At 37.0% G+C, this 13,753-nt stretch overlaps 2 protein-coding genes across 3 annotated transcripts in view; both read right to left on the reverse strand.

Moving 5' to 3' along the window:
• Positions 1-488: 488 nt before the first annotated feature.
• On the reverse strand, positions 489-5,276 carry LOC106075041 (uncharacterized). Its single transcript, XM_013235964.2, has 2 exons — positions 5,117-5,276; positions 489-2,182 (listed from the first exon to the last, which is right to left on the reverse strand). Exon 2 carries the CDS (start codon positions 1,914-1,916, stop codon positions 654-656), a length of 1,263 nt encoding a protein of 420 aa, XP_013091418.2. The 5' UTR covers positions 1,917-2,182; positions 5,117-5,276; the 3' UTR covers positions 489-653.
• Positions 5,277-7,068: 1,792 nt separating this feature from the next.
• Positions 7,069-13,753, reverse strand: part of LOC106077250 (mitogen-activated protein kinase kinase kinase 20-like) — a 33,364-nt gene continuing 26,679 nt past the window's right edge. For both annotated transcript variants that reach the window (XM_056018039.1, XM_056018038.1), the window contains exons 21-22: positions 12,846-13,024; positions 7,069-12,574 (exon numbers count right to left, since the gene is read on the reverse strand). In XM_056018039.1, the coding sequence (XP_055874014.1) occupies positions 11,628-12,574; positions 12,846-13,024 (1,126 nt within the window). In that variant the 3' untranslated portion in view covers positions 7,069-11,627. The remainder of the gene's footprint in view (positions 12,575-12,845; positions 13,025-13,753) is intronic.

Consider the following 13,753-nt stretch of genomic DNA (forward strand, 5'->3'; position numbering starts at 1 on the left):
TCTTTACAGTAGTGCATGTAGGCTAATTCTAGTTCCTTTGGCCACTATTGTGTCAGTGTGTAATGCTGCAACCAAAGATTATAGTGCATCGAGACAAAGCTATGTGCAGGATAAATTAAGCTGGTCCACTAGAGTTTAGAACTTACCACAAACTCTGCGTCACAAATCAATCTGAATCTATTGGAACTGCTTGGATTGAGATAAAGGCTACAATAATGAGACCTGGTTTCAAACTCAAACTGTGCTATTTCTAGTGACTTGAATTACCAGCTGAGAAATGTTTTCTGTTTAGCGGATTATAAATATCTGACAAACATAAATCAGACTAAATTCTATCAGCCATTTTCTGTAGATAACTGCTATGAGTGGAGAGTCATTATAGTGTGACATATTTCTAAAATATAAAGGAAAACATCAACCAAAAGTATGGTCACAACTCACAAAAACAAATCAAACGCTGGAAAAATGCGACAAAAAGCAAGACTGGGTTGATATTTTAGTTTTTGTTTCCAGATGATGTTAGACAATAGTATGATGTTACACTACAATGCTTTATATATTAATTGAGCAAGTCAATATGATAGTGATAGCCAAAGTTTCTCTGCCTTTAAATGTCATGGGCAGATCTCTGCCTTTAAATGTCATGGGCAGAGTTAATGTGAATCATCACTTAGAATATATTGTATGTTGGAACTGTCCAGCTTCGTCCCAATACGCTTGGCTTCTTTCCCGACTAACCTTCTGACTGTAGGCTTTGGCGTGAAGGAAATGTCCTTTGCGTTCTCAAAAAACGGTATGTTACACTTGGACGCGCTGTTAAAACCCTTGGCTGCCTCATTGCTGGGACTAAGCAACTTGGTTCTGCTGCAAACAGATTGAGACTTTGCTATGAGTGGCGCATCCGAATCTGACTCAGTAACACGATGTGATGTTTTTTTGTGGGCCTTTAGCTTTTTGAGTAGAGCCTGGTGACGCTCCTTGAGCTTAATCTGCTTCAGAGACAGACGATGGCACATTTCACACTTGAATGAGCTGGGGGTGCAAGGGCTTGTGGAAGAGACGGAGCTTAAAGAGTCCCAATTATCTGAGTCGGTTAAACTTCCAGTACCTGAAGATTCACTAGGGCTGAAGATGCTGTTTGTGGTCATGGATTTGAACTCTTTGGGCCCATTGTTTATGTGCTTTATCTTCGAACTGCTGCTCAAGTCTCGCTTGAGTTTATCCGCGTTCGCAGTACACAAGTTTCGCTTGAGTTTATCCCAGTTCGCAGTACTCAGGTCTCGCTTGAGTTTATCCGCGCTCGCAGTACTCAAATCTCGCTTGAGTTTATCCGCGTTCGCAGTACTCAGGTCTCGCTTGGGTTTATCTGCGTTCGCAGTACTCAAGTCTCGCTTGAGTTTATCCACGTTCACAGTACTCAAGTTTCGCTTGGGTTTATCTGCGTTCGCAGTACTCAAGTCTCGCTTGAGTTTATCCACGTTCACAGTACTCAAGTCTCGCTTGGGTTTATCTGCGTTCGCAGTACTCAAGTCTCGCTTGGGTTTATCTGCGTTCGCAGTACTCAAATCTCTATTAAGTTTATGCACGTTCACAGTACTCAAGTCTCGCTTGAGTTTATCCGCGTTCGCAGTACTCAAGTCTCGCTTGGGTTTATCTGCGTTCGCAGTACTCAAATCTCGTTTGAGTCTCCCCGCGTCGAGCGTTATGTTCGCAGTACTTCTTTGTCCATCCACTTTGCTCATTAAAAGCTCTCTGCTCCAGTATCGCCTGGGAGTACGGGTATCATGCAGGATACCTGCATTTTGTAATTCTCCATCGAGTCCATCAGTTTTGTGTACACTATTCAGAATGTCTGGTTCAACGCTGGAGATTTTCGAAATTGTTACTGAGATGGAATTTTTGTCAGATTCCGCCATAACGGTGAATTAAGAGTGATACCATCACTAATTGAGATTCAGGAGGTGAGCTCTAGTGTCATGTTGACATTCATTCTTTGTATAGGCTAAAATCAAGACGACCTTCTATTTGTCACCAAGACTTGGCCTTCCAAAGACTATGTATAACCTGGCACAGTAAAACGTCAAGAATGGAACATGTAGTAGTAGAAACCAGTTTCTCTTTTCAAAAAAAATATTTTAATAAGTGTGAAGCTTCAGAGTTTTCTGTATCAAACAACTAGTATCTGAAATAAAATTGAATATTCATGTTAGAGTCTAACAGAATAAGAAACATAATGGGTGATCTTAAGAAGAACTTGAGATGGAGAGAGAGAGGGCATGTATGTAGACAGTCTGGAGGGTTAGATTTTTTTTAAGAAGAACAAGAGAGAGAAAGAGAGGGTGGGGAGGAAGAGAGGATTCCTTCAGTAAGTAATCTTGAGGGTTAGATTTTTTTAAGGAGAACAAAGAGAGAGAGAGAGAGATGTGATCTAAACAGAAAACATAGAGATAGCTGTGTTTAGGTCAGTGGTTTTCTTATGGAGCGCATGGGAGAAACTTTTGACGGTCAGTGTTCTGATGCAGCATCTGAAGATAGCTAGATTTGTTACGACAATGAGAGAATTTCGGCAAATGTTCGATCTGTTGCAGTGCAAGGATCAAGTCGCTCTGAGCAGATGAATAAGCAACCGAATAATGTACTGAAACCTCGACCACAGTTCGCACTGTCTGGGTTTATAAGAAATTATAAAAGTAACATTTTCTTTCTTATCTTATAGATTACAGACGTTACTTCAAAAAAAAAAAAAGATAATTACGTCCTACACATTTCATGTATCAATCTAGTCATATATGTTAATCGATGACTTAAACTCTATTAAGTCGTGGTTTTCCTGGCTGATTCAGGCAACCCATTCCATTCTCTAATGGCACAAGGGAAGAGGGATAACTTGTATGAATTTGTTCTAGCTTACGGACCAAGAAATCTGCCTCTTTGGCGCAACGTGATACTAAAAAAATTAATTGCCAGACATTCTTATGCACAGTTTTGTCACTAAGTTTAAGAGCAAAATACTTGTGTATGAAGTTGAATACAATATGGTAAAAGGATTACTATGGTCTGTGACACAAGGAGGGAAAACATTGGGGGGGAGGGGGTCGAGAAAGATCATTAGACAAAGCAGGTCATTAGAAGAAGCCTCCAGACTAAGTCTTCTATTGAAAACCATGTCAACACAAATTGACAAATAATAAAAGGTTTGTACTTTTATGCATACGTTTAGTTTATGTACAAATCAGAAGTGATCAAGAACTGCTAAATAACATTAGATTGAAGTTTACAACATTGTAAAAGCAGGACATTTTTTTTTTAATTAGGCCAATTTCTGCCGGGCGTAAAGCATGACCTCAAAAATGGATGGCTGCCTGATCGTGCGGTTTGCGCGCTGGGCTGTCGTTCGGACATCTCGATAGTCCCGGGTTCAAATGTGCCCTCTCCCATCCCCTGTCGTCCTGCGGGAGGTTCGGACTGGGAAGTAAATTATCTTCAACTCTGAAGGAATAAGGAGGACAAGATCTCCGGACGTCTGGTAACCTTATTTACGATGGGCCTAAGGCAGTAGACACCAACTGGAAAGATGCTGCAGACCTACATCTCTGAATCTTTAAAAAAAAAATGTGCAAAATAACGGACTAAACCTTTTGGAGACATTTTCAAAACTTCGTTAATCCACAACGAGAGACCATACGTATGTAAGTATACCTGTACTAAAGGTTGTCAAACCAATAGAATAGAGCGACTATAGAATTGTATCCTAGACATCATTTCTATCTAAATGTTTAGAAAAACTAGTCACAATTTTTTAATTGAATTGCATTTCTAGTAAGTTATTTCTAATACACGTTACAATTTGCATACCAAATTGGAAAAGGTGTAGATGATGTTATACTAGACATTCTATTTACAAACACCAAGATTCACACAAGATTGTTTTTCATTGACTTGTCCTCCGCCTTCAACACAATACAAATCCACATCCTTAATTTAAAAAATTAAAAAAGTCCATCTATAATTCTATGGGCTAATGAATTCTTGACACCATCTATAATTCTATGGGCTAATGAATTCTTGACACAAAGACCACAGAGAGTAAGGGTGAACAGCACAATCGCTAACGCAGGTATAATTAAAACAGGAGTGTTTCAAGGGGCCGTGACATCGCTATTGTTGTACATTTTATATAGATCTACTATTTCAAATTTTTTGTATTGAATGTCTTAAATTCAAAAGAAATTATTATTGACCTCTGATAGGAAAAGAAAGAAAATGATGGAGAAAGCATTGGAATAGTTCAAACGCTTAAGAACCTCTAAACTGTCTTAGGCAATAAATTAAATTTCACTGCAAACACAGATTACATCGCCAAAAAAAAAGAAAAAGAAAAAAATGAACAACAAAGATTAAATCTAAATGTTATATGAACATTTGTGTTCACTTTTTAGCTTTTTAACATCGCACACTATTTCCAATAGAATGGAAGTAGACTGTGTATAATAAGTATATTACTATATTGGTGGGAAGCGTGGTCGAGAGGCCAAGTGCGCTTGAACTTAGCTTGGCTACCTAGAAGCGAGGTTCGACACCCGACTCGGCAAAGTTGTGTTTACTGAGCGCCTAAAGGCAGCACGGAAAACCAACTTCTAGATACCACCTCCTACCCCCCCCCCCCCCCACTGGTCCACAAATGAGATTGGACCAAAAGCGCTCTGAGCATGCTATAAGCATGAAAGTAGCGCTATATAAAAGCTATAATAATAATTATATAGTTAATATATAATAGATCTAGATTAAGACTTTCATTCCATGAATTAAAACTTTTAAAAAAAAACGGGTAGGAAACTCCCGGTAATAAAAGAAAGTTGATGAGAACATCAGTTATCATGCATTGAGATAGTGTTAATAATATTATAGCTCAGTTGCTGTTGTTTTTTTAAATCTAGATCTAGAATAGATCTATAATCTATAGTTGGCAACAGGTAAGTTCATTTACCGCCATTGTATCGTGAAAATCTTAATTAACTTAGGCTGGTTCAAAAACCTAGATCAACAATAACCCCGGCTTTAGTTAATATTAAATTGGGCCTAATGTGTTCACTTGTTAGATTTTGTTAAAAAATACCTTTGTTCAATTGTATTTGTTGATGTATTTCGTTCGATTATTACTTAGATGTAGATTTTAGATCTATATTTTAGCCTCAAAACAATGTGAATATTTTCATGTGGTCTGTCTGCGCTGTTGACGTGGCTACATAGACGTAACCGTTAGTGTAAGTTTTAGATTGTCTGTAGATACAGGGAATTCCCGAAGTGCACACCATTGAAAAAAAAAAAAGCTTAAAAATCACAGAACTATATATATGTGCTTACTCTAGCAAGTAGATCACAAAGGCCTCGGGATACACATTTGAGACCAAAAGAAAATCCGCTGCCGAGGATTAATGAGGAATGTAGTATTTCACGTAGCTACGCAGACCCAGCTGTAACCTACATATTTTGCCACATCCCGAGCAAGCATAACCATTATCCGCCGGTGGTCGATTAAGATTTTCTTTCCGCCGTTTACGTCTTTTGGTCTCAAATGTGTACCCCGTCTCATCTATGTCAGTTCAAGCAAGTTGGCGCCTAGCCTTTAAAGCATTTCCGTGGGGCACCTCTGTTCATCTCACAGAAAAGACTGATTTTGGCATACATTCGTCCCCCGTACGTGATACATGCCCTGACCAGCGTAACTGTCGGACCATAAGAAGTCCCTCTATAGTTTAGTCTACACTGTCCTTACCTTCGTTCGCAAGGACATCGTTGTTTGTAGTGTTCAGTCTGGCCACCGGATGTCCATAACGGCACGCAAGCATCTTTGGTGAAAGCGTTCAAGTAGTCTTAGTTGCTTTCTGTATAATACCCATGTCTCCGATCCACATAGAAGAGTTGAGAAAACCACTGCTTGGTAGGCATTGATTTTTGTAGGCATGGGGAGCGATTTATTCCGCCAACTCTGTATAATGACGGAAAGAGAATTAGAAACTCCTAAACTGATCAGTGAATGTGACAGGTTTATCGAGCGTGAAAACGACCAGAAAACTAGCTCAGAAGTCTACAGGAATACGTCTAACTATATATATTGTTATAAACCTGGTGAAGACACAGATGGGGGTGGTGCTGTATGTGTTCTTAGCCTACCCTAATCGCCACAGTCCAGCGCAGGACGAGTGGTCAACTGTAACCAGTGACAGTACACGCCAGTTCGGCAACGACCTGTGTGTAAATATTACGCACGCAAGTCACGGCGATTGTGATCATTCTGAGTGGTCAAGAACGTTCCATCCGATTCTAGAAGACCAGTAGAGACACTATATAAGAGCGAGTGTGTCAGAAAGACTTCACTTTACGTCACCTCGCAATGTGACCAGTACGAATCAAAGTTAGAAACAGTACGGTGTGTGAAGTAAGGCGGAGCAAGGCTAGGTTTTTGGACAGTTAGTGTAATATTGTTGCCAACTGTACAGTGTTCTAATGTATTTGAAATTAAATTGCTACTGTTACTTTGGAGCCCTGAGTTGTGAGGTTCTTTAAGTTCGTTGTGTCGTGTGGTGCAGTTTGAAGAGAGCCTGGATAGTAGGAGAGACGTAACAATATTTTTAACAACAATTCCTTTTATTTCCACTTCTGATAGGCTCATTCCATATGTCCATCAGAGAGCCCTGCGCTCACTGGACTCAACGATTCTAGTGGTGCCATGTTTACTCCTCAAATGTTACTTGCATGCTACATTCAAGAAGAACATTAAGACATGTTATTTTTGCACCTTGAGCCTACATTATGTTTGTTGACATCAATATATAAATTATTACTTTGATTTAGGCCTACAACACCTGAATAAAAGCCTTGGGCCGTTATCATTCACATATCTTAGGTCAGAAACATCCATGTTATTGAATGCTAGAGGCAACAGTTTATCGGCATTTTATTTTAATATATAAATATCTCCACTAAGTGATGGGGAAATGAATATAATGCAGTAGGCCTAGGACTAAACAATGATACACACACACCCAAAAACTAGGAGACAAAATGGTTCTAGCCATCCTGGTAGTTTTTATTAATTTCATTTTAAATCCTAGGGCTAGGCAATCACTAACTTAACCGCCAGTTCTCCCCTTCCAGTACTGTAGTCCTTAGCTGCCAGTTCTCACTGATGCCAGTAGACAAACTGTAGTCCTTAGCTGCCACTCACTGATACCAGTAGACAAACTGTTGTCTTATGCTGCCTGTTCTTCTTTAAAATAGAAATACTGTAATACCTAGCTGCCAGTTCTGCCATACTAATAGACTATCTGTAACACTTCATCAATCATTGAACAAAGAAATGCATTAATAAAAAATAAACATTTAACCAATGGCAATGTCAGTTGTAAAAATATCACAATTTGTTTTGTATGCATAATAAATAGTATCAGTCCTTTAGTAATAGAAACATACTTTTATAGGAACATATGATTAAAAAAACAACAACTCACAAAGTTGATCAAAAACATCATGTCAATAGTGTCAATTGCAACCATTATTCTTAAAGCGTGCATGAATGTTCAATGTTTTAATGAAGAATGTTCTATATTTTAATAACCAAGGGAATTACCATAGTTCTTGAACTCAGATAGTTCTAGAACTCCAATGAATGTTGTATGTTTTAATAGCTAAAGAAATCAAATAGTTCTAGAATTCACATAATATTGTTCTGTTTTAATAAATGTTTAACTTTATTGACATTTTTTTTTTAAAATTATTTCATAGCCAGAAATGTGAGAAATTCTTTGCTTTCTGTTTACCCTCATGTCCAATAGTCACTAACCTAAAAAAAATGAACCAAAAGAAGTATAAAAACTTATTTGGACAGAATTTTACCACAATACTGGTTTTGTCTGCAGCCAAAATAGAGGTGTCATTAAATACAATATAATTAAACAAAAAGAAAAATATTCAAAATGATAATATGTAATGATAATAATAATAAAAAAAAAAGGTTGGACATGTTTAAGTTTCAATCTCTCATTACATTCTGTGTGAGAGTCAGACAGTTCTAACAGCATTAATAAAACAGCTGTAAAGTTATTAGTGCTATCCATATTTTCACAAACATTGGGATCTTTGGAGCTTTGAAATCAAAGCTGAAAATGTCCCATTCAATACTAAAAAAAAAGTTCAATCAGCAAGCAGTTCAAGAAAACAAAAGTTCAATCAGCAAGCAGTTCAAGAAAACAAAAGTTCAATCAGCAAGCAGTTCAAGAAAACAAAAGTTCTATCAGCAAGCAGTTCAAGAAAACAAAAGTTCAATCAGCAAGCAGTTCAAGAAAACAAAAGTTCAATCAGCAAGCAGTTCAAGAAAACAAAAGTTCAATCAGCAAGCAGTTCAAGAAAACAAAAGTTCAATCAGCAAGCAGTTCAAGAAAACAAAAGTTCAATCAGCAAGCAGTTCAAGAAAACAAAAGTTCAATCAGCAAGCAGTTCAAGAAAACAAAAGTTCAATCAGCAAGCAGTTCAAGAAAACAAAAGTTCAATCAGCAAGCAGTTCAAGAAAACAAAAGTTCAATCAGCAAGCAGTTCAAGAAAACAAAAGTTCAATCAGCAAGCAGTTCAAGAAAACAAAAGTTCAATCAGCAAGCAGTTCAAGAAAACAAAAGTTCAATCAGCAAGCAGTTCAAGAAAACAAAAGTTCAATCAGCAAGCAGTTCAAGAAAACAAAAGTTCAATCAGCAAGCAGTTCAAGAAAACAAAAAGTTCAATGGGATGTGGTTCTTCCTTTGATCACATCTTATCTTATCTTATATAATACAGACGTTACTTCAAAAAAGAAGATGATTACGTCCTACGCGTCATGCATTTAGTCATGCATATTAACCAATGACAATGACACAATGTGGTCTTGAGGGACTCTTGAACTTAATCAGGCTTAGATTATTTTTGACACTATTTCTAATTATACAGCAGAAACTTTTTGGAGCATGAGCTTTGACATTCCAGGTGCAAAACAATTCCTACTATCTCTCTTCACATGAAATGATATTGAGGTTATTCATGGTTTTCAGCATGTCATGATTATTTAGACCCAAAATACTGCAGGTAACTGCTAAAGAGTTAATACACAACAATGACTGACCACAGCTAGGTACTGGTGTTAGTGAATACTTACAAGCCAGGCCAGGTGTTGTGAATCTACTGTATATTGCTTGCTTTTGTGTCATTAAATATGTTCATTGAAATAACATTTTAAACAGTTGTGAAGGAGGAACCATGCCTGACATGTGACAAGAAAGGAGACCATGCCTGACATGTGACAAGAAAGGAGACCATGCTTGAAAGAATGAGCACGATATGAGAAGGATCTTCAACTCAATAACAGCAGCATCTATATTAACATGACAGCAATGACCCTCTCTCATTGATAAAAATCTTTAAAACATTATTTTAACTTATTTTGTTTCGCTTTAAAAGTTTTGGACACTCCTTCAGAACTTAAGATTTATTATGTAGTCCAAACCTCCTGCAGACTGGTAAGAGATGGAAGCAGTCGGGATTCAACTTTGGGATCATGGGGATGAAAGTCTGAAGAGCATATCCCACGACTTAAGCAGTTTTTCTCAACTTATTGAATCATTGAAGGAGAGACAAGGTTTCTACATAGTTTACATTAGGTTCACAGCTCATGACAAAATTAAAGCTACATTGCAATGTTTAAAAACTATTCACAAAATAATACAACCTGGATTCCAGCTATCACATAAATCAGATAGGTCTAGGATGATAATGAAATATTTTCATTCTACCTGATGTAATCATAAACAAACTAAAAACTGTACAATAAAAGTTTAAAAACAAAAATGTGCACTTACAAAATAAATAACAAAACACAAATAACAGCAGGAATGTTTCGTAAGTGAATGTGCTAAAAAAACACGGTTTATGCCACTGTAAAAATATGTCCAATCTAAAAATGTTTAAATCCTTTTTGGATTTAATTGAGCAGTAGTGATGTTGAAGGTTTTTCAACGCTAAAACTGAGATGGTAAAAATGTTAGTAAAATGTTTTACTTATTTTGGATGTTCCTTCAGAGTTGAAGATAATTACTTCCTAGTCCAAACCTCCCGCAGGACGATGGGGGATGGGAGCGGGCAGGGTTTGAACCTGGGACCATCGATAAGTCCGAACGACAGTCCAGGGCGCAAACCGCACGACCAGGCAGCCATCCTGGTATAAAATCAACAGTAAGAATTAATTAAAATGATAAAATCCTAAATTATAATATGAAAGACAAAAAATGAAGGCTTACATAACATTTGTAAAAAAAAAATAATTAGAGTTTGAGTTTTGAAATTAGAAAGAAAGGCAATTCTACAACAACATCACACTGTTCTGTTTGGTTTATATTTTATAAGTAATATTAGTTGCAAACTATAATACATGCTTGAAACAACCAGCAAGCATGCACATAAACACTTTTTAAAAAGTATAAAAATAAAATAAAATTACAAGTTCTAAATCAATTTTCATATTCAACCACAAAATTCAAAATTGAGATCTATGTCAAACATGGAGAATGTTCCCTTCACATTTTTTTTTTTGGCCACAAAACTAAAAGTAGTGTGTGTGTAGTGTGGGTTTACCCATTCAGCTGACATATTCCTAGCAAATATAAAATGTTGTGAAATCTGGTTTACCCGATTTGTTTAAAACTTTTGTTCTTTAATAAAGGTACACTTTGGTACTTTTGTCTATTTTTAGGACCCTCCGGTTGAGGGAGGGACATTAAACATACACAACGGTCTCCGACATGATCTTAGGAACATTTATGCCAAGTTTTATCATGATTGGTCAAACAGTTTTTTACATACATATATACATACATACTCCTTACTGTCAATATATAAATATATATATATATATATATATATATATATATATATATATATATATATATACTGTGTAACGGGACCTTTTTTAATGTGGGGAAAAAAATATTACTTTTCTTGTATTTTAACGTTTATTATTGTTTTTTAGTAGTTAAACGTTAGGCAATCCATCACTGAGTACAGATACCTATATTTTTTACAAAAAAATAGCATATATATATTTATGTATTGAGAGAGAGGTGGCATGTCTCACATATCTAGTTCTAGACCAGAGTCAATATCTCTAACATACTTGAGCATCTCATTCGATTCAATGTTTTTAGTCAACATTTGAGCTTGAACAAAGGTTGGGTTGTAAATAGGCTAGGAAGAGAGATGGGTTGTAAATGGGCTGGGATGTGAGTTGGGCTATAAATGAGCTGAGATGTGAGTTGGGTTGTAAATGGGCTAGGATTGAGTTGGGTTGTAAATGGGCTGGGGTGTGAGTTGGGTTGTAAATGGGCTGGGATGTGAGTTGGGTTGTAAATGGGCTAGGACCGAGTTGGGCTGTAGATGGGCTAGGATGTGAGTTGGGATATAAATTAGCTACAGATGGTTCTATCAAATTTCCAGTAGGCTACATCCATCTATGTAAAGAGGTCCCAGGAAGGAAGATACAATAAGGTTCAACAAGTCTGGAATCAGATTAATGACTAGTGGCTTGACATTAACTAAAATTTTAACTGGTTCTATCTAGTTTCTTTATTTCTTTTGTACTGTTGATGTTTTTTAGAATGGACAAACTGGAAGCCATCAACATCTTTTTCTTTAATACTGGATGTCACAGTCATGTCTGAGCTCTCATCAGTTGTCTCTTGGCTTTGACTGCCCAGAGGAGAAGTATGGCCACCACTGAACGCCCGCCTATACTGGTAAGTAGTATTTGGGTATTTTTGAGAGAACGGCTCACTTCCTGTTTTGTTTTTTCTCTCTCCCCAGGGATGCTCCAATGCTTCAAGTTTATTAAACTTTCTTTGGTGGTAGCTTGTATCAGTCCTGCCCTGTTTGTAATGGGAATATGATCTAGAGGGGGATAGAGTGTTGTACTTAGTATTTCCATATCCTTCGGTTCTGATGTAAGTATTATTGCCTCTGGTTCTTCCCCTTCCCACGCCACGACCAAAGCTATTGGATTGTAGTTTTGAGGTAGCTGCTGTCAGTTGGTGGCTTTTACCTGACGAGGGATAATTGATGCACTGGTTGCTGGACACTTTGTTAAGGTCACATGAATTCGGAGGCTCTGGGCCATCACTGTCCACTGTAGCATTAGACTGATTAATGCCCTTTTCACTGAAGCCACTCTCTGAGCTGTTATTTGCTTCAGATTGAGAGCTACTCTCATTGTCCTCCAATGAAAACTGCACTGTCACAGCTCTGCTGGACTTCACTTCAGGAGCACCCTTACTAACGCTTGAGACAGAAGACGATTTAGCTGACACCAAACCCGAAGTGACCAAAGATGAGCTGGACTCTGAGTGACCTGTGAAGGAAGATGATGTCCTGCTGATTACACTTGAGCTGCGACTGACCATACCAGTTGTGGATGGATCAGATATGAGTACATTGGCTGTTCCAGGAATTGGTTTAGTTACTGGTTTCTTCCCAGCAACAATACTTGCCCAAACATTGGACTGAGCTGAAAGAAACAGTTGAAAAACTTTTGTAAATAAAAATGATTTACCTTTATTCAAAAAACAAATATTTACTAAGAGACTCACAATTAAGAAGTCCATTATATGTAATTTAGAAAAAAAAAAAGGAGAAACATGACACAGAAATATGATTATAACATTATTTTTTTAAAGTTTTAAACTGAAAAGTCAAGTTACTTTTTCAGTTCCTGTTATAGAGCTCCCTAGTCACATGAATTTAACAAACAAGAAAAACAGTGAAGTGAAAGTACTTACAAGATGATCTACTAGGAGGGAGCTGAACACTTTTAAACACATTGGACCAAGCCCCTTGAAGGTTTGGTGAGCTAACATTATGAGGTACTAAAGACACTGAACTATGTTGTGGTGATGTGGGCATTGAGCTAGAAGTGAGAACACTGTCGTCTGGCTGAACTTGTGAATCTGGCAACAACCTGTTGACAATTGTGTCCTTTTTAATCATTTACAAAATATTTTCAGAGTGAAACTAACGACTTTTGTTCAAATCTTAACAAATTGCAAAAATTGATCTACTAGACCCAATTCAGCATAATTAGTCTTTAGAAAAATTGATTCATATCATTCAATAACTATTTGGAAAAAAAAATCAATATTTAGTAATAAATAATATAAATGCTGACTAATCAAACATAACAACACGAAATTCAATTGCTGAAACTTTCTTTAGGTTCAATAAAAATAACACAATTTTATATGTAGAAATAACTTGGGGACCCACAGTCAAAAGCATTCCATTTTCTTGCATATCTAAATTCAGCACACCAACTGCTAGTTTTGTTAAGCCTTAACACTAGAATGACTGTGACACATCTCTCCGAAACGGAACAGTTGCTGTGATAAATCTATCCACAACAGAAGAGTGGCTGGGACACATCTATTAACAACAGTACAGTGGCTGCTTAACAAATCTATCCACATAATTATACTGGCTGCCTAAATATTTCCACTTAATTACAGTGGTGGCTTAACAAATATTTCCGCTTAATTACAGTGGTGGCTTAACAAATATTTCCACCTAATTACAGTGGTTACTCAACTTATATGCACTTATCAATAAAGTAGCAGTCCTTATCGGAACAGTGATGACTAGATTTATATATCATAATCATGACAGTTCTTATTGACTGATCTAGTCTCAGCCA

The sequence above is a fragment of the Biomphalaria glabrata genome, chromosome 1 (genome assembly GCF_947242115.1).
Source record: "Biomphalaria glabrata chromosome 1, xgBioGlab47.1, whole genome shotgun sequence".
In the NCBI taxonomy this organism is placed as follows: domain Eukaryota; kingdom Metazoa; phylum Mollusca; class Gastropoda; family Planorbidae; genus Biomphalaria; species Biomphalaria glabrata.